The 20,966-nt window shown below is 45.2% G+C and overlaps 1 protein-coding gene across 1 annotated transcript; it reads right to left on the reverse strand.

Moving 5' to 3' along the window:
• Positions 1–12,193: 12,193 nt before the first annotated feature.
• SFRP2 (secreted frizzled related protein 2) lies at positions 12,194–20,535 on the reverse strand. Its single transcript, XM_037168119.2, has 3 exons — positions 19,558–20,535; positions 17,194–17,274; positions 12,194–13,371 (listed from the first exon to the last, which is right to left on the reverse strand). The coding sequence occupies exons 1-3, from the start codon at positions 20,054–20,056 to the stop codon at positions 13,067–13,069; spliced, it is 885 nt and encodes a 294-aa protein (XP_037024014.1). The 5' UTR covers positions 20,057–20,535; the 3' UTR covers positions 12,194–13,066.
• Positions 20,536–20,966: the final 431 nt, after the last annotated feature.

A 20,966-nucleotide genomic window follows, 5' to 3' on the forward strand; every position in this document is an offset into this window, starting at 1 on the left:
AAAGGTCCTGGGAGCTGGAGCCAGCGGTGCTGTGACCAGGAGACAGGGTCTGGGGACAGGACAGAAGGACAGACAGCTCAGAGGTCGGTAGGTAGAGATGTGGGGAGTTCCCGAGAGAAAAGGAGACGAGAAAGGGAGGGAGAAAGAGAGATCGGTTTCTTCTCAGCTCTCTGCTCCAGAGCATTTTTTAAAAAGATTTTATTTCTTTATTTTTAGACGGGAAGGGAAGGAGAGAGGGAGAGAAACATCAATGTGTGGTTGCCTCTCATGTGTCCCCTGCTGGAAACTGGCCTGCAACCCAGGCATGTGCAACCCAGGGAATCGAACCATCATCCCTTCATTCACAGGCCCGAGCTCAATCCACTGAGCTACACCCGCCAGGGCTTCTTCAAAACCATTTATCAGAAGATGAGTTCAGGCGGTTGTCCAAATGCAGGGAGACTGAACCTCTGCCCATCCACGATCATGTTCCTTACCCTGGGCCCGCCACCCTGCTTCCCTAGATATCCACAGGTTTAATGGTGTGGAACACCTCCCTAAAGACAAACTGGGCCCTCCAGAGAGGTCAAAGGGGAGAACCTCCGCAGTGGGGGGAGGATGCAGAGCTTCCTGGCTGCCCTGTGGCTTTCTGGCCACCCCACCTGGCTTCTGGTCTGTCTCCATGGGGCGCTCTAGCCCAGGATGTCCTGGAGTTCTTCTGTATTCTCTTGTCACAAGAATGCCTTCTAGATGTTAAATTATTTATTGCAGAGTGGCTCTCTGCAGCCTTCCTATCCACTCCCTGATGTCACTCATTAATTTTTCCCTTCTTACTGACCTTCTGAGGCCAAGGGAACCACCTTGGGCCAGTGGTGCCACCTAATGGTTGGATCTTGCAGAAGTCTTCTTTATTGCTTTACAAATGATCTTTTTCAAGAATTATTCTCTTTTAATTTACTCCTTTCCTCTTTCCTCATGTCTTTGTAACATTTACAAATAAAATGTGTATTTGCCCCTCAGGATTACAGCTGAAGTGGGTGATTAAAAATGCCTTTCAGCAGGTGCAGTGCTGGTCACATGGAGCAGGGCGGAGGAGGGAGAGAGTCTGGACAACAGGTGGGCCATGCCTGTGTCAGAGTGATGGTGATAACAGGTCAGCCTAAAGTGGGGGAGGGCCTGTCAAATCCAAACCATCCAGGAAATGTGCGTATCCAAGGGCTTGTCTGAGCTCAGAGATCAGTAGGAGAGAGCCACCAAAAGTTGTGCACTCCGGTGATTCTGGCGGTTGGGGACAGACTGATTAATGGGTAATCATTCCTAAAAGGAGAGCAACACTGAAGCCAGGTCCTACCTCGGCTGACGAAATGGCTGCAAAGACATAATCAGGCTAACTCCCTTTGAGACCTCCTCCAATGCTCCTGCCCCAGTCCTTTCTGGGGGTGAGGCTGACTTTTGATGTGCTGGCTCTCACCTCTTAGAATGGACAGAGCTTGTGCCGGTGCCCTTGACCAGTTTTCTCAGGCCCCTCACTTTCCTGGATAGACCTTTCCCTCTTCCTTTAATTAGATCTGCCTTCGCATAAGTACTATTCTCAAGACAAATGAAAGCTACTCAATTTTATTATTTGTCTTGTTCTTTAATTATTAGTATTTATGTTACTGATCTCTACTCTTTTTGTTTTGGCTAAAGTGTGTAGTGTTTTGCTCCTTTATGGTTCTTCGGAGTTTTGTGAGCTGGCCTGTGGCCCTAATGACCATTTATAACATCGCCTCTTTGGGAAAGTGAATTCTGCCTTTTGAACCAGAACCTTCCACTTGCACGTTTGGAACACAGTCCATCTGTGAGTTGGTAACTTTCTATTAATGTCTCTTGGCCCAGGGCAGCCCCACGACCAAATGACATGTGGTTTAAGGTTCAGGTGACAACTGGTTCATTGAATATGTCAGCTGGAACTCAGCTTTCAGGTTCTCAGGTTCCTGGTGAATCTGGAGCAGAGGGGCCGCAGGGTCCGCACGGTCAGACGACAGCCTGCACGGGCTCCTTGCTCCCTGTGGGGCCAGGGCACATTCCTGCTTTTCATGGGTCACCCTGCAGGTTTCAGGACTGAGCCTCTTCCGAGGGCCGGTTTTTCAGTGCTATTTAACAATCGATTTTGAAAAAGAAGAACTGCTTTCAAAAACCAACTCTACTTTCAAGGCTGGAAGTTCAGCTAGGGTCATTCTAGTTTATTGAGTGCAGAGGCGCTCTCAGCAGGAGGGAAAGCCACACTGAAGTCCTCCCAGGGGCCCTTTCCCCTCCGCTCTTCCTTCATTTTCCTTTCCCGGAGCCTCCTCTTAGAAAGTCTCGTCTTTACTCTGCTAGACAGCCTGGCCCAGGCAAGCCAGTCTTTACTGTCCTAACTATAAGAAGAGTTACTCTTTATTAAATACCTACAGTGCCAGTCACTAGGCTAAGCACTTTATGTGTCTGATGTCATTTAATTCTCAAAATGACCCCGAGTGACAAGTGTCACTGTCCACCGTTTTCAGATGAAGACATTTAAGTTAGAAGAGGTTAACTGGTTCCGTCAAAGAAAGTGAGGCAGCTGTACTGCTGCCCGAGCCCTGGGGTGTGTGGCAGGCCCGCTGCTTCACTGGGGCACCCCCAGGAAACCCCATCCTGCTGCAGAAGTTGTATTTGTCATTTCCAGTTAAGACCAAGGCCTTGTCACCATAATTGCTACACCTCAGGTTCACTGCAAAGATCACATTGCACCTCTGTTCCACAGAACTCACAATCTCACACACACAAAAAATACTGTTTCTATTTTCTCTGGACTTTAGTTATTTGTCCTACTTGGGGGCTTGAAACAAGATCAGTTACAGAAGCAACGACAAAAAGGCGTGGCTACTTTCTGCGGGATTTCAAAGCCTTCTAGTGTATACTTCTGGCCTTACTCATTGCGCTCCCTGCCTATGATAACAGCTAAAACTTGGTATCGTGCCTACTAATGCCAGGCGCTGTACGCAGACTGAATCCTCACAACTACCTGAGGCATTATGTGTACTGTTATGTCTTTATTTACAATGAAGGACAAACAAGGAGTCTGGGCCCTCCCCTCTGCTTCTGACACGCTCTGCTTTACTCACTTTAACCTGCAGAAGTCCCTGTTCTCTCACGAGGCTTCCTAGATCCCCCGTGGGCATGCATTCCTCTCGATCCTTTGCTTCCGTAGGCTTCTGCATTTGTCTCTAGTCCAGACCGCCTTCTGTTCAAGGTGCTGGTGCACCACCCATCTCTGGTTAGCCACCGCTGCGTTGCAGAACAGTGACCCTGTTCTAGCCAGTGCCTCTAGCACAGCGCCTGGCCTGGAGCCAAACCTAACTGGTGGTGTGGCCACATTTCCAGGTCATCGCGCTTGAGCCCCAGGCCTCTTATGGCCTCAGGAGGGAGGGTGAGGACAGCTGGCTTCCATTACTTAGCTCATCTCCTGCAGAGGTTCCCCCAGGAAGGAGAGGGGGCTCTTGTCTTGTCTCGGTGGCCACAGACTTTCCCATTCTACCCACAACAGGACCATTGAGAACTCTGCACACCCAGAAGGACTTAAAATAAGAGGCCGAAATCATGGCTTTAACATATTCCATGCAGTTCAGAATGTGTGTGCACTGCTTATTGTTTCACAGTAAGGCGTCATTCACCAGGACAGGGACGTGTTTTTGTTGTCACTTTGAGATGCTGAGATGTAGCTGGGAGAAGAAGGCAGCGTAAAGGGTGAGGCCTGAGTCTGTTCCATTCTACCTGTTCTCTTAACTCTTGCATTGAATGACCATCAATTGGGTGTTTAGCCGCATGATTTTAAAAGTATGTGACCCACGTGAGTGCTAGAGATATAGTTGCTTTTCAAATTTACTCCATAAATGCAGCAATCCTAGCACGTTATGTAAATAGTTGGAATAGTGCACACATGGAAATAAAACACATATTTACATTATTTTAGATGATCAGGCAAATGGAATATCAGGATTTTGGGTTGTTTGTTATTGATTTCATCTTTTCTTAAGAAATGATTTTAATTATTCTGAGTTACTAAATGGCTATACACAAAAAATTTGTGCTGGGTATGTCAAATTATGATTTAAAAAAAACTCTCATATCTTGGCATAAAATTACTTATGTGTGTTTAATTTTTATAATAAACATAGTTTGCTGTGTCTCCAAAGAAGAAAGGAAGTTTCAGGAACCATCTGGATAAGATAGTAGGTAATTTTAGGAGCAGTTAGACAGTACTAATTTAAGATTTCCCTGAAGATCTTATGAATCCCTGTCAAAGTGGCCGCAGTTTGGGGGGCAACTTTAAGTGAAGAATTCAAAGGAAGTTTTGTCCTGTTATCAATGTGGAGAAGGGTGTGTGCGGTCTCAGCAACAGTCGGATTGGATTCCACCTCTGCTACTGACCCCTGAGGGCTTTCTCAGGGAGTCTCTATTCTTGACCCTTCTTTGCTGTTGTGTCCATATTCTAAAAACGTCTTTAAGGCATTATTAAGAGTGAAATGAGAATGAAAAATCTCTTGGCGGTGTGTCATCTGGGTAAAGAATCACGAAAGAAAATGGTCAGAGCTGGTAACCTGAGCATGAAACACTCATTGGGCTTGGGGTGGGTTAATTATCTTTGCTTTCTAAACGGCCTGGGGAATGGAAAGGACACCAGCCAGCAGCTACCAGTGTAAGAGCTATTCATTCATAAATGAAAGACAAGGCTGCAGAAGGTGAACTTAGACTCGTTTTAACGCATGTTGATTTTGAGGCAGAGATGTCCACAGTTAGAAACTAAACCACGCTCGGGAGAGAAATTAGGAACAGAGGCAGATGTTAGGTGTTTGACAGTGGCGGACTCTAGGAGTGAGGGACGTTGTCCCGAAAGTCTGTAATGTGAGAAAAGAAGGAGGTCCAGCATTTGGTCGATAGTCCAGACAATGGGAGTTTGAATCCAGCACAGTTGGCTACAAATCTCAGCTAACACACACTCAGTCACTCGCCATGTGACCTTGAGCCTTGGAACATCTGACTTTTTTTTTTTTTTTTTAAGATTTTATTTATTTATCTTTAGAGGGGAAAGGAAGGAGAGAGGGAGAGAACTGGCCTGCAACCCAGGCATGTGCCCTGACTGGGAATCGAACCGTGGTTGCTTGGTTCCCAGGCCCGCGCTCAATCCACTGAGCTACACCAGCCAGGGCTTTGACTTTTTTTTTTTAATAACAGATTTGAGATACAATTCACATATTCAATTCACCCTCTTAAAGTGTATAATTCAGTGGCTTTTGGAGTGTTCACAGAACCATGCAACCACCACCACTATTTTTTCAGAGCATTTTCGTCATTTCTGCAAAAAACCCCAGTTCATTAGTACCCACTCTTCCTTTGCTCCTTCCTCTGCCTCCTAGCAACCGCTAACCTGCTTTCTGTCCATGTAGATTTCCTGGCTGTTTCATATGAATGAAATCATATGATATGTGGCCTTTGTATCTGGCTTCTTTCACTTAGCGTAACGTTTCTAAAGCTCATCCATGTTGTAGTGTTTTTCAGTACTTCACTTCTTTTTATGGCCAAATAAAATTTTATTATATGGTTATACCATATTTTGTCTCTCGACTCATCAGTTGATGAACACTTGGGTTGTTTCCACTCTTTGGTTATTATGAATAATGCTGCTATGAAAATTCATATACAAGTGTTTTTGTGGATATTTATTATTAATTCTCTTAAATATATATCTAGGAGAACATTGATTGGTCATATGATACCTCTATTTTCAGATTTTGAGGAACCGCCAAACCGTTTCAGACTAGCTGCACCAGTCTGCAATTCCACCGGCAGTGCACGGGGGTTCTGATGTTCCCATGCCCTCGCCAAACAGTTATCATTATCTGATTCTGTGATTCTAGCCATTCTAGAGGGCGTGAAGTGGTATCTCATTGTGATTTTGATTTGTGTTTTCCTACCAACTAGTAATGCCAAACATCTTTGCATGTGGTCATTGGCTATTTGTGTATATTCTTTGGAGAAATTCTTTGCCCATTTTTCACCTGGCTCATTGGTCTTTTTCCTGTTGGGTTTTAAGAGTTTCTTAAATACATTCTGGGTAGCAGTTCTTTGTTAAATACATGATTTGCAAATATTCTCTCCCATTCTGTGGATTGTAAACTTTTTTGACGTTATGCCTTGAAGCAGAAAAGTTTTATATTTATATATGAGGTCTGTCAGGAAAAAGTCCAGCCATTGTTCATATAATGAGAACAGGTTGCTCCATATTGCTGTAACCTGGCAGCCAGGGAGAGTGGACTGGAATGCGCATGCGTGGACAATGAGGACTTCACTGTACTAGTTGGTGGGGGCAGTAGACGCCGTTGAGTGAGCATGTGGACTGTGTGGCTGTTGCGTTCAAAATGACTGGGTAGAGCAATAAATTTGCATCGAATTTTGCCTTAAGCTTGACTATTCCTCCGTAAGACTGTTCAGATGATTCAGAGGCTTTAAGGGATGATGCAATGAGTGCAGCACAAATAAAACTGTGGCACAAATGCTTCAAAGATGATTGAGAATCTGTTGAAAGTGACCCATGTTCTGGAAGGCCTGCAACAAGCAGGACACCTAAGAATGTTGAATGTGTGTGGGCTGCAATCAGCAAAGATCTGTGTGAGGTTCCAAGGTGACTACTTTGAAGGAGAGTGAGGTGTGATCGTCCTATGTACAATGTTTCTTGTATCTTCTTCAATAAATGCCTCTATTTTACACAGCACGTGGCTGGATACTTTCTGGACAGCTTTTTTTTTTTTTTTCTTCCTTTTCCTTATGTACGGTGCTTTTGGTGTCCTATCTGAGAAATCCTTGCCTAATCTCAGGTTGTGGAGATTTAGTCCTATGTTTTCTTTTTTAAAGGATATAATATTTATTATATATTTTCCATAACTATTTAGTCTTCTTATACCCTCTCCCTGCAGCAATCACTACATGGTTGTTCATGTCCATGAGTCCTTTTTCCTTTTTGCTCAATCTCTCCACCCCCAACATTCCCCCAACCCCTCACTAGCTGTCATTTGCTGTCCATCTATGAGTCTGTCTCTGTTTTGCTTGTTAGTTCAGTTTGTTCATTAGATTCCACATATGAGTGAAATCATATGGTATTTGTCTTTCTCTGTCTGACTTACTTCACTTAGCATAATGCTCTCCAGGTCCTTCCATACTGTTGCAAAGGGTAAAATTTTCTTCTTTTTTACAGCCAAGTAGAATTCCATTGTGTAAATGTCCCATAGTTGTTTTTTCCACTTATCTACTGATGAACACTTGGGCTGCTTCCATATCTTGGCTATTGTAAATAACGCTGCCATGAACACAAGGGTGCTTATGTTCTTTTGAATTAATGTTTTGGGTTCCTTTAGATATATTCCCAGAAGTGTTTTATAGTTGTAGTTCTTACATTTAGATCTGTGGCCCACTTTGAGTTAATTTTTGTGTATAGTGTGAGGTAGACGTCCAACTCCATTCTTTTGCACATGGGCATGTAGTTGTCCTGGCAGCATTTGTTGAAAAGACTATTCTTCCCCTTTTGACCAGTCTCCCTTACTCCTTTTCTTTGTCTCTCTCTTTCTGTCCTGGTACTCTTGTCCAAAATCTATTGATCATAAATATAATGGTTTATTTCTTGACTCTCATTGTATTCTTTTGATCTGTTTTCATGCCAGGACCACATTGCCTTGATTACTGTATTACTTGTATTTAGTTTTGATATTGAGAAGTGTGAGTCTTTCAATTTTGTTCTTCTTTTTCAAGATTGTCTTATCTATTCCTGGTCCCTTGAATGTTCATGAGAATTTTAGAATCAGCTGATTAATTTCTGCCAAAAAGGCAGCTGCAAAACTGGTAGGAATTGTACTGAATCTGTAGGCCAATTTGGGGAATTATTGCTCTATTAACAATATGAAGTCTTTTCACTCACGAACATGGGATGTCTCTTCATTTCTTTAGCTCTTTAACTTCTTTCAATGATGTCTCATAGTTTCCAATGCGTAAATCTTGTACTTTTGTTAAATTTATCCCAAACCTAAGCTTTGTATTCTTTTTAATTCTATGGTAAATGGAATTCTTCTAATTTCATTTCTGGATTGTTCAATGCTAGAGTATAATCAATTTTTGTATGTTGGTCTTGTATCCTATAGCTTTGCTGAACTTATTCATTAGTTCTAATAGTTTTTTAGTGGATTCCTTAGTATTTTCTATATACAAGATCATGCCATCTGCAAATAGAGAGTTATTTTACTTCTTCCTTTCTGATCTGTATTCTTGTGCTCTCCTCTCCCTCCCTCCCTCCCTCCCTCCCTCCCTCCCTCCCTCCCTCCCTCCCTCCCTCCCTCCCTCCCTCCCTTCCTCTCCCTCCTTTTCTCTCTCTCTCTGCCCCTTCCCCTCCCTTCCTCCTCACATACCTTCTCTTTCCTCCTTTTCTTTCCTCTCTCTCCTGCCTTCCTTTCTTCCTTGTCTTAACAGGCTGACTAAAACTTCCAGTAATATGTTAAATAAGGGGAGAGAGTGAATATTACTTATTTTGTTCCTGATCTTAAAGGGAAAGCATTCAGTTTTTCACTATTACATATGATGTTAACCATGGGGTTTGTGTAGATGGCTTTATCAGGTTGAGGAATTTACTTTTTATTCCTCGTTCATGGAGTGTTTTTATCCTGAAAGGGTGTTGAACGTTGTCAAGTGCTTTTCTACATTTATTGATATGATCATGTGGTTTCTCTTTATTCTATTAATATAGTGCATTACATTGATTAATTTTCATATGTTAAACCAAGCTAGCATTCCTGGGATGAGTCCCACTTGGTCACGGTCTATAATCCTTTTAATATATCTGCTGCTGGTTTATTGAGGCTTTTTGCATCTATATCCACAAGGAATTTTGGCCTGTGGTGTGTTCTCAGGACTTCTTTATCTGGTTGGGCTAGCAGGGTAAACGAGCCTCATAATACGAGTGGGGAAGTATTACCTCCCTCCTTCTATTTTTGGATGCATTTGTAAAGGGCTGATATTGGTTTTTCTTTAAATGTGTGTTAGAATTCACCAGAGAAGCCAGCTGGGCCTGAGCTTTTCTTTCTGGGAACATTTAAAAAAATAATTCAATCTCTTTCCCTATTATAGGTCTATCTAGATTTTCTATTTGCACTTTTGTTATTTTGTGTCTTCCTAAGAATTGGTCCATTTTGTGTAGGTTATTGAACTTATTAGCATACAATTGTTCATAGTATCCCTTGTAACCATTTCTAGTTCTTCAAGGTTGGTAGGAATATCTTCTTTTATTCCTAGTTTTAGTAATTTGGGTCTGCTTTCTTTTTATTTTGGTCCATCTAGCTACAATCATGTCGATTTTCTTTTTAAACAATTGACTTTTAATTTTATTCATTTTCTTTGCTGTCTGTCTATTCTCAATGTTACCTATTTGCTGCTGTAACTGTATAGTTGCCTTTCTTCTGCTTGCTTTGGGCCTAGTTTGCTGTTCTTTGTTCTTTGAGGTAGAAGTTCAGGTTGCTGCCTTGAGATTTTTCTTTTTTTAAGGTAGGCATTTACAGCTCTTTCCCCTGCAAATTACTTTAGCTGCATCCCATACTTTTTGGTATATTGAGTTTTTTGTTTCATTCACCTAAATTTAAAACACATTTAGTACTGTGTTGTTTAATTTGTACATATTTGTGAGTTTCCCAAATTTCCTCCTGCTATTTATTTCTAAGCTCATTCCATTGTGGTTGGAGAATACCCTTTGCAAGATTTTGGTCCTTTTCAATGTGTTGAGGCTTGTTATATGGCCCATGTGGTCTGTCCTGGAGAATGTTCCACGCACACCTGTGTGATGAGTGCAAAGATCTTGGGGCTGACTGAGATGGCCATTCTCCAGTTTATTGGGTGGTATCTGGACAAGGTTGCATGGGAGGAGAAGCTCCTTACAGTTGGGGACCTTCCAGAGATGGAAGCCACCATGCAAAAGGGGAAGCGGGTAGGGGTGATCCCCGAGAAGACCGGAATGGTGGGGAGGGGCTTAGGTGTCTAGGTGATGTCACTTAGCAGCCAGGCGTGGGTGGGGCTGTGAGTCAGAGACTGCTGAAGGGCAGTGGCAGTTTGGGGCCACTTATAACCACAGGGTCTGTCTCATCTCTGGCCAGCAGGTAGTGGGTGCAGTTTCACAGGGTATGGAAAGCAGACAGGCTCTAAATGGCTAAACATATGCTTATTTTGGATGTATTTGAAGCGATTGGATCTGTAAGAATTTGAATTTGGCTTTGAGCTAACACTGCCAGTCTGCTGTAAAGAAGTAAACAGTGTAAGGGCTCATACACCAAGGCCAGTTTTGGCCCATTTATACAACAATTTGAGAAAAAATGTGTATTCTGTTTGGTGGGATGTTCTATAAATAGATGTTTGTTAGGTCTGGTTGGTTTAACATGTTGTTCAGGTCTTCTGTTCCCTGTTGATCTTCTGTCTGTTTCTTCAATCTGCTATTGAAAGTGAGGTATTGAGGCCTGTTGTCGAACGCCCCAGTTCTCCACCTCGCCCGCCTCTGCACACCCCTCCCACCGTTCCTTGCCTAGATGATTCCCTGCCATAAGAAGTAGTTCGGCATTCATGCTGGTGGTCTGGCCCTGCTGGACAGGGGGTATTTTACTGGTTTGGGGTGGTTTTTAGTTTTTTTTTTTTTCCCTAGCTTCACATCCCAGGCGAGGAGCCAGGCCAGGATGTGAGAAGGACCACACTACTGCACTGAGAATGTCTCCCTTTTCAATTCCAGCAAGACTTGTTAGACGTCCAAAACACTGAAGAGATTATTATGGTCTCCCTACGCCATCCTCCTATTTTCATTCTGAAAACCAAGAAAGTACTAAATTATTTATATTAGGTTTAGGTCAGTGTACAATGACCTGGTTTTCCCCTAAGATGACTGTTTTGATGCTTTTAAAGAAATAATTTAATTGGAAACATCCAATGCTTCCCCCCCTTTTTTTTTTTCTGGTTTATGGAACTCCTGCTTTACTGAGAACCTAAACACGGTGTTTTGCCCACGGTAGAATTCAGTGCGGCGAGAAAGTCTCCTTGTCTCCCAGGACCTGAGGCCCAAGAACTTGGTGCCTGGCTCCCAATCGCTCCTCCCACACCCAGGGCGACACAGTCAAGGCTGCATGTACATCCTTTCCTCCTGGGTGTCTGTTGACGTCTTTCACCCACATCCAAGTGCATTGCTTCACCTCTTACTGCTGAGTTTTGAGAGTTCTTTTATATATTCTAGATACAGGTCCCCTGTCAAATATGTGCTTTGCAAGTATTTTCTTGAATCTGTAATCCATCCTTTCATTCTCCTAACATGGTCTTTGTTTCTAAGGTTCACTGAGGTATAGTTAACACATAGAACAGTAAGGCATTTGAAGTGGACATTGATCTGAGTGTTTCTCCACCGGCTCCTCCACTGTCTTGATTGCTGTAATTAAATAGTAAGCCTTAACATTGAGAAAAATGATTTCTTCCATTTTTTTTTCAAAATTATTCTGGCTGTTCTAAGGCCTCTATTTTCAATGTAAATTTTAGAATAGGGTTATTCCCATTGACAAAAAAGCTTGCTCAGATTTTGATAGGAATTGTATGAAACCTGTAGATCAATTTGAGGAAACTTGAGCATCTTTACTATGATGCGTCATCTGTCTTTCTCTTAGTGTTGGCTTTTCACCACCCCTCCCGGCCCCCACCGTCCCATGGACACTCTTCTAATTGTGGCTCTTCATCTGAGGGTTAGACTCTATGGGGGTTAGAGGGGACTGGCATTTTTGCAGCGGCTATTCCTTTTCATTATGAAAATCTCTGGGAGTGAAAAGGACCACGAAGAGGCGTGGCCCTTCGGGTTAGGGTGGGGTTGCCATGTGGCTGCAACCGAACTGCTGAGAAGGGACAGGGGAAGGAAGGTCCTTTTCAGAGCCTGCCAACCTCTGCCCCCCCGCAGGGTCCCCAGGGTAAAAATTTGACATGTGAGGCACAAGGCAGGAGTCTGGTGGCGTGGTGGCGTGGGGGCGGGGAGACATTTTCTGAGTCACTTACACAGACACTTGGAAATGCTGGGAGGTGGCACCTCAGGAAAAAGGAGGTGACTTCTCTTACACAGTCCCCTTCCCAACCCCTTCTACTACAAAGACAGAAGACACGTAGGTAAAACAGGATGTGAAGTTTATATACAAGAATATAACGTTTATCTGAAATATTTACAATGTTGGTTAAAGCAATATTTTTACAACTTTTTCAGGTCAACTAGTATGTATATTACAGGTAAGCTACAATGGTTTAATTTGCAAAAATAAGAAAAAATGTTTTAAACAAAGCTTAAAGGACTCAGGTCAATTACAAAATTTGTCTGTTGTGCCCTTTATTCAGTGAACTCATGCTATGATGGTTAATGTGCTTTTTATAAATGGAAGTCCTCTACCTGGAAATGCAACACATGCTACAGTTGTGAAGTCCCAGTGAGGGTGTAAAATGACATGTAACTGTTATAACACTTAGGCGAGGAGTCTCAGGCTGGAGCTGAGAGATGTTGAGATAACAGCCAGCTTTATCTCAACTGGGGCTGTGACCCACAGCCGTTTGGGCCAGACACAAAAATGAAGCTATTTGGACGTTTATGGCATCCTCAGCAGAACGTGAGAGTCAGGTGACCAGACCAAAGAGGGGAAAAAAAAAATCAGACCCAAGTCACAGTTGTACCTATTCAAAACTAACTTTAAAGTGAGCTATTTTAAAACTTCATAAAAATATGCATGATTTTATTAGTTTGAATATTTCTACAAGACACGTCTGGGTTTCTCCTTAATGTGAAAACAGGTATCCATTCCTGAGGCCTCCTAGGGCCTTATAACTCAGGAAATGCTGGGGGTGCAAATGTGCAAAAGGCAGGGGGCGCTGCTCCAGGCTGGGGCCAGAGCTGCAGGGACTGTGCTTGGGACAGAGAGCTGAGGCCTGCGCCTCGGGGTGGAGGTGGCCAGCCGAGCCCTGGGGCCGGCCTGTCGGGGCAGCCGGGGCACCACCACTAGCACTGCAGCTTGCGGATGCTGCGGGAGATGCGCTTGAACTCCCTCTGCCCCTTTTGCCACCGCTTCACCGAGGTGATCACCAGCTCGCCGCCCAGTTTCTGCCCCATGACCAGGTAGGGCGCGTTGATGTCGTTCATCTCCTCGCAGGTACACTGCAAGCTGTCTTTGAGCCACAGCACCGACTTCTTCAGGTCCCTTTCGGACACCCCGTTCAGCTTGTAAATGGTCTTGCTCTTGGTCTCCAGGATGATTTTCGTGTCTCTGTTGATGTAGGTTATCTCCTTCACTTTTATTTTCAGCGCTACCGAGAAGGGATGGAATCACTCCAGTTACAATGAGGGAATACAGTCGAGACTGGGAGCTCTCCTCACCCGACGCCACTACACATTGGCGACATGGCTTGGCAGGGGAGCAGGAGAGCTTCCTAGAGCTCAGGGGCCTTCAGGGGCTGCGCAAAGGGGGTTGGGAAGCGGGGGCAGCAGGTGGCTCCATTTCTAAAGCCTCAAAGGGTTTGCCAGGCACTTTGTTTCAAATCAGCCGTCCTTTCAAAACTCCCTTTGTGGGACTCAATGAACTTTCGTCCCAGCCCTGGTGTTTGTGTGGAGGTCGCATGTGGTTTGTGCTCTGCTCTCCTCAACAAATGACTTCCCCTATTGGAAACGTCAGCATGAAAAGAAATGCCTGATTCTTAGGTGAAACCTGATCCTTCTGTGGCTGTAAACTTTAAACTCAATTAATTACGTTGGATAGATTTTTGGACAAACCTGCAAGGAAATTATATCACACAATCATTGTTTTCTAAGGAACAGACTATAGGGAAGGAGAATTGATCTTACAGCTGCATTTGATTTGGTAAAGTAACTAGGAGAAAAATATCCAAGACTCTTTTTAAGAGCACATGTTTCGCTGTAAAAGTGTTTTTCTGACGACCTCATCTTCATGTGCTATCATTCGCCCATCCAAGGCCAGGGCGTTTACAGTTCATATATGTACCGTTTCCAAAATGGATATTAGACTCATTAGAATGCTAAGACCAAAAGTAAGTGGTTTACATAAAAGACACATTTTAGAGTCATAAACATCATGCTTTGGGAAAGAAAACCCTGCAAACGTCCATGCTGGAATTACATTTCAAGAATCCACGAAGGCAGAGAAAGCATAGGATTTGAAGGTTGGAAGGAATCACCCAGTTAAACATCTCTCGTTGGCACAGGAAGAATCTGGAATCCCGAGAACTGGAGTGACTTACACAGGATCACCCAGGTAGATAGGGTCCCCGCTGAGTGGGAGTCTCGGAACACCAGGTTCTCCACCTCCTACGCCAGTGTTGGTGCGTAGGGCAATTCCCATTTTGTGTCCTGGCTGGCACATTAGCTCACCCCGCTGTAGTGTGTCCTGAGACCCATGGTGCCGTAGACCGTTATCCTGCACAGATGCACCCAAGTCTAGCTTCCTGACTTTGATGGGGTTTAATTCATTGCTTAAATTAGTAACAGAGGAAGAGATATGTGTGAATGTGAGTATAACTGCTTTGGTGGTTTCTTTCTCTCTCAGAAAGAGAATTTCGCTAAGGATGGTTTTTCTAGTCTACTGGGAAATGACCAAAGCTCAACCACGTATGTCCAGGATGCTGTGACTTGGCCAGCCATTGTTTTGTCTGATACACATTTGAACCACGGTTCTGAGTTCTCAGGGTTTATGAGACTTAAATCATGGACTGTAAGGTGTAAGGTGTGGGGGTGATATGTAGTGAGCAAAGTGATTATGTGTTGCCTAGAAGCCTCATCCAAAGTACAGAGAGAGCATGCGTGATTTTACCTGGTGAAATTAAATATTCTTGAGCTCCAAACATTTTAAAAAATCATCACTTTGGACCATACTTTATTTCTCATACTTCTCTAGCTTTAAGATCACCAGCTTTGCTAAATATCACCAACAGTAGGCACTGCCTCCCTGGATTTTCAGCTGAGACCGAGTATAGGGAACGAAAGCCCCAGAATAACTTCTCCTGCTCTGAAGATGCGAACAGGGATGCAGGACATGGTAGTCAGAGGAGATGACACCATCCAATCCAATGACAAATTGTCCTCAATACACAAGCAGATGGCGTGAGCCTTTCTGCCCTCAGTACTTTTCCCACTGAAACAAGGAGGTGTTCAACACTTCCTCTGTGCTTCAGGTGTGCAATGGCGAAAGAGTGTGATGTTAAATATGCCAGATTTCTACCCTCATTCCTTCTACCCTTCCGTTACTCTCCCAAAGTACAGAGGCAGTGTGGAATACCGCTTGTAAACTTGCAATCCAGGTTCATTAGCCCTTTTGGGACAAAAATGAAGGTGGGGAAATAGAGAACAAAGCTGCGACGGCCTACATGTGTGAATGTAACGACTGCCATGTTGTTTCGAAAGGGATTCTTCCCCAGGGAGAACACTAGCATGCACACATACCCCGGCCCCTGTTTTTTGGCCCAGGCTTGACAGAGCATCCTTAGGAAGGTCTTCTGTAGGGGAAGCAGCAAAGCAAGCAGATTATACATGTGAGTGAGTGTGTGCGCATGGTCTCTCATGTCAACTGTTTGGAGCCCCATAATACAACCAGCTTTTTCATGGAAGCAGGAGAGCGATCTGGATGAAATCTAGTGCAATGGATACAAGCTGTCAGAAGATGATCTTTTATGTAAACTTTAATATACATTTTATTAAAATGATATTTTCCTCTCTTGCCTTTCATCCTATCTGGTAGCGTGGAGGCTAGGCACTGAGTTTTGGTAAGGCCCTGGGATTGCTGTTGCCAACATGCCTGGCCCTGAGAGTTGTGTATATTTTATGTAAACGTACAAAATGCTATCGTCCTATTGGTGGCTCTTGTTGAGGGGCAGTATTGGTTGGGACAGAGTTGCCTTTTCCCCCTCCCTTCCTTGGCAATGTGAAGTTTTTCCTAAAGCTGTGGCTCTGGTTGTTCTGGCACCAGCTGAGGGCGAAGCCGGGACCCTTCCTGGAAGAGACCTGAGGTTGTAAGGAGCACCGTTAGGATTATTCTCAGAGTTCAGGGACCTGACCAGATCTGAGACTTCTGGGAGGACATTCTTCAGCAGTGGGGGCTGCAGTGATTCCTCTCAGTCCCGAGGACTTTGTTGAGGACATAGAAACAGGAATATAGATCCGTTAGAGCCCCACTGTTTGATGGAGTGGGGATCGTATCTGTTTACTGCTAAGTTCAGCCTTCTGCCTGAATGGAAGTTTGTAAGCGGTACCAACCACTTAAACATATCAGAAGGTCTCTGCTTTTGGAATGGGATGAAGGCCAGAAAGCTCAGGAGTCTGGACAAAGTTCTTGGCCAGTCCCAACTTTGAATTTGGCATTGACCCTGTGTCTAGCTGGGCCTGAGGACAGCAGATAAGGTGCTGATAGAGTCCTGTATGGACAGTCTCCAACCCTTTTCCCCTAATAATATTCTCTTAAGGGCAGTGACTTACACTCTATGGAACTTGGGTAACATATCACACATTATTTATTGTCCCCAAGCACCATGTCATCATGGATCTTTCATGTGGTTTGCCAAAGTAAATTCCTAAGCTTTATTTCTTCTTTTGAAATTTAAGGAATCCCTCCTCCAGTTATTAAGGCAGTATCTGGGATATAGTCACTAATGGTTATGAATCAAGTAAGAATATTTCAGTTTGGCACTGGACTCCGTTTCTATTTGTGGACAGCTTAATGCCTTCAGTGTGTTTGCTGGGGCTAAGATTCCCCTGTTTCCGTCCTTGGTGCGCAGGTCCAGGGTCAGAAAGAGAACACGGCCCAGGATCAGGCTCGTTGGCAAGAAAAAGGCAAAGTAAAATGAAAAAATGCCATTGAAAATTAGTACTTGAAATAATTCTCATTATGTGATTACTGCTTAAATGAACCTCACCTAAAAAAGATACAAGTCAACAGAAGACAGAGTTACCTAGGGAGGAGACCAGGAGAGAGCAGGTTAGGTGACTTTAGACGAGGTGAATGGTGGTGGTATCTCTCCCAAGCTTTATCTAGTAACAGCTTCATGATTTGTGCCTTTAAGTGTTGCTGGTAAGTAAAAGTTTTCAAATGTGAAATCTTTTGTTGGTTGTGGTGTATTACTTACCAAAGTCATTTTTACAAAGAGTTTCCATTATGTCGTTGTCATCCTCGTTTTTATTTTTGCAGGCTTCACAGACCTTAGGAGCTAAAAAAGGTGAAAAAAAATGGTAAGTTTGCTTAAAAGAGAACAGCAGGTGGCGTTTTTATAAACAACTCGGAGGGGCTTCCCCAGACAAGAGTAGCAATTGTCCTGGAAGAGCGTGGCTTCTGCCTCCTTCATAAAAGAAGGACGGGTCGTCCCCATGTCTGTCTTCCATGCCTCCCCTTTTTTGATGCCCCCAAAATGCCCATATGAAGTGTTTAATACATGATGAATCCCAAAGAAAAGGGGCACTCGGGGCATTGTGTGCAGGTGTAGCTGCAGTTAACTAACTGGGACAGGTTTCAGCTTTTTAGCCCTTTTCCCCCAACTCAGTCTCTGGCAAATTTGTTCCCAAAGCTTCTCTGAAGAGAAAGCACCAGAAGACTCTGGAGAGATTTTGGAAAACATAACCACAAAAACATGGCCGAAAGACTGTCCTTCTCTGCTGCAGGACACCAGTGCCGCTGGGACTCTGCGGGGCTCCTGAGCAGGGCTGTGTGTCTCTGGAGGGGCATTTCAAGATACTGTGAAGTCTGCACAGGGAAAGGTGGCAAGTGGTGCCCAGGGCCACGTGGGGGCTTTTTGCACCTTGGAAACACCTGCAAGCACAACAGCCTTCCCTAAGTGGCCCTGCATCACCTGGTACTTTCTGTCCAGCTTGGGCTTAAGCAGCATTTATTTCATTTTTATCTTTGTCCTTCCTGAAGGTTCTTCATGCTCTTTGTTTGCTTCAGATTCTCAAAAACAAACACACAAAACAAAAACAAAACAAACAAACAAAAAGGAGCCAACCAACCAAATAAAAAAACCCCAAAACTTTTCCTGAAGCTCACCAAAGTTGAAGCCAACTGTGTCTGGCATCTGACCCAATCTTCTAAAACAGTCTAATTTCTTGGGAAAAGGAAGAAAAGAAAGCATACTTCCTTTCTCCCACTTATAAATGTTCTGTCTTTCAAATTTAAGTGAAACTTAATTTTCACAGAAAAAACTTTATGAGACTCATGATAGAAGAGTTATTTGTGAAATCAGAGAAATGGCAGAGCATATTTTGAAGACCATAAACTTTTATTTTGAAGGGAGAAAGTGGCATTGGGGACAAAGGTAGTGTATGACGTTGGTGCTGATAGTGGAAAGAAATAAAAACAAAAGCAACACATATAAAACTGCCTTTAACTCCCCTCACTCAAACAAAATGAAACATTTCCAATTAGGAGTTCCAGGAATGTATATAAAATGTTACTAACCTGTACTGGTTGGCCTGTGGTGTATGTTGGACAAATGTTTAAAATATGCCAAACATTTGCAATAAATTAGAAATCTAACCAATAAGATGATTGCATACTCATGGCGACTGCCAGGAAAGATTGCTAAGCAACTCTGCATTTTCTTGAACTAATGATGGCTGTAGGAAAACAATTAAGAGATGGAAAGGAAGATGCTGCTGCAGCCCCAGAGGGATTAGGAAGCCCCCTTTCCGTCCCAGGGGGGACCTGAATCGGCTCAGACACACTGTGTATGTTTTGTTTTCAGGAAGAATATCAAGAGCCCATGAGGTTTTCATTGCTTTGATGGTTTTTGCACAGGAACTCCTGCTCTGTTTTCTAAAAACTTGGGAAACTCTTTTTTTTTTTTTTGCATGGTTTTCTTCAGTTAATTAAAACCACTCCTAAGATAAAAGCTGACTGCTGATAGAAAACGATTCCTGGAGATTCCCTTTATGTCCTCTTCCTTAGACACCTGAGCAGTTACAACCCACGCTCAATTTTCAACACCTCTGAGCCAGCCCTGCTTCTATTTCCCAAACCCGAATTGGCAAAGAACAGCAAGTACCTTAAGAGACAATCTGTTGTGTGGGTTTCAGCTATGCTGTCTGTACCCACAGTGCTCCTGTGCCTAGGAGCCGGCCCAGCCGCCAGAACGTGCTGTGTGAGGCTGAGCAAGAAGCCTCTGACCAGACGCTCCCCAACGCCTCCACACAGGGCCACTTCCAACGCTCTCAAAACTTGGGCCCTCGTGGTAGCAAAAATAACTGTGTATCTATTAGGAATAGATGCCTTTCCGTTATTCATTATCTTTCTGCCCCTAAGAAAGATGTAACTGGTGTGACTCGGACAGGGAATGAGAGGCTCAGGTTTGTGTGTGTGGAAGGCATCTCAAATTTGTCCTGATGACACATCGGGGCAAGGAAAGCACTCGCCCTGCCAGGAATGGCATCGCAGGGCCTCTGGATCCCGCCTGGAAAGTCTTAGCGGAGCTCGGAGCGGGGACATAAAGGGGAAGGCTTACCTTCTTCGGTGGCCGGCAGGAGGTGGTCGCTGCTAGCGAGGGGGATGCAGAGGTCGTTGTCCTGGGGGAAACGGTCGCACTCGAGCATGTCCGGCCAGGGGAAGCCAAAGGCGGACATGACCGGAGCGCAGCGGTCCTTCACCTGGACACAGAGCGAGTGGCACGGCTGGATGATTTCGTCCAGATCATCGAGGCACACCGGGGCGAAGAGCGAGCACAGGAACTTCTTGGTGTCCGGGTGGCACTGCTTCATGACCAGCGGGATCCAGGCTCCCGCCTGCTCCAGCACCTCCTTCATGGTCTCGTGGCCCAGCAGGTTGGGCAGCCGCATGTTCTGGTACTCTATGCCGTGGCACAGCTGCAGGTTGGCGGGGATGGGCTTGCAGTTGCTGCGCTTGTAGGAGAAGTCGGGCTGGCCGAAGAACAGCCCGCGCGCAGAGCCCAAGCAGCAGTGCGAGGCCAGGACCAGCAGCAGCAGCGAGCCGGGGCCCTGCGGCATGGTGGGCGCGCGAACCCCGGGGGGCGGAAGGAGCGATGCCGGGGAAGCGTGAGGCGGCGGGGGCCGGAGCTCGTCCCGCGCCGGCTCGCTAGCTTGGTGCAGCGGGGGGCCTGAAAAGTGGGCGGCGGGGCGGCAAGAGCACCAAGAGGCCGGGCGCGGGCAGGACTGTGCGGGCAAGGAGCTCTGTGCTCGGCTTTTTGCTGCAAGCCCTCGCGCAGCTCCGGGGGGCTCCGACCCGGGGGAGCAGTGTGAGCGGCTGCTGGGGCCCAGCCAGAGTTTTCTTGGCCTTTTTAATGCAAATCTGGAGGTGGGTGGGGGGAGCAAGGGAGGAGCCTGTGGAGAGTAATCTGAGGAGGGTTGGTCACTACTCACTTGGTCTGGTTTTCCTTTGAGAATGCCCCTTATGCACTCCTTGGAAGGAAATTCTGGCTGCCCCCCACAACCCCTTTCAGAGGCTGCCGAGCGCGCGCTCTAGAATTGCTCTAAACAAAAAACAAATAGACCAGCCAGGCAGCTGCGCCCTAACAGTGAGCGTGCGGGGCGGGGGCTGCGAGAGGTAGGGGGTCGCCGGGGGCGTGATGGGCCGCCTCCCTGACACGTCCCGGCGGGAACCCACTCCATCCGCAGCGAGGCCCGGGCCAGGGTTGGTTTGACCCCATCCTGCAGTTTCTGCCTGGCCCCGGGCAGCACGGTGGAACTGCATCGCGGGGCACCAGCCGGCAGCCATCCAGGGCTTTGTGCTTTGGGCTTGCACCTGGGACCTGCCTGCCTCAGGCCGCCTCGCCTTGGTTTCATCTCGAATTCCCAGACACAGTCACCAGCCTGGCCCATCCCGGACGGTGTGCTTCCCTTCCCTTGGTCTTCTAAATATCAGAATTATCAATAAAATCATAGGAGCAAAACATGGAAA

This window comes from Artibeus jamaicensis, unplaced genomic scaffold, assembly GCF_021234435.1.
Source record: "Artibeus jamaicensis isolate MK-2021 breed Jamaican fruit bat unplaced genomic scaffold, CSHL_Jam_final scaffold_537, whole genome shotgun sequence".
NCBI lineage: Eukaryota > Metazoa > Chordata > Mammalia > Chiroptera > Phyllostomidae > Artibeus > Artibeus jamaicensis.

Excerpts from the sequence above, each read along its gene's own strand:
- SFRP2 (XM_037168119.2), bottom strand. The coding sequence starts at position 20,056 with ATGCCGCAGGGCCCCGGCTCGCTGCTGCTGCTGGTCCTGGCCTCGCAC. Across the intron at positions 17,275-19,557 it reads CCTGCCGGCCACCGAAGAAG|CTCCTAAGGTCTGTGAAGCC; the intron begins GTAAGCCTTCCC and ends CACCTTTTTTAG. Across the intron at positions 13,372-17,193 it reads TCTTTGTAAAAATGACTTTG|CGCTGAAAATAAAAGTGAAG; the intron begins GTAAGTAATACA and ends CCTTCTCGGTAG.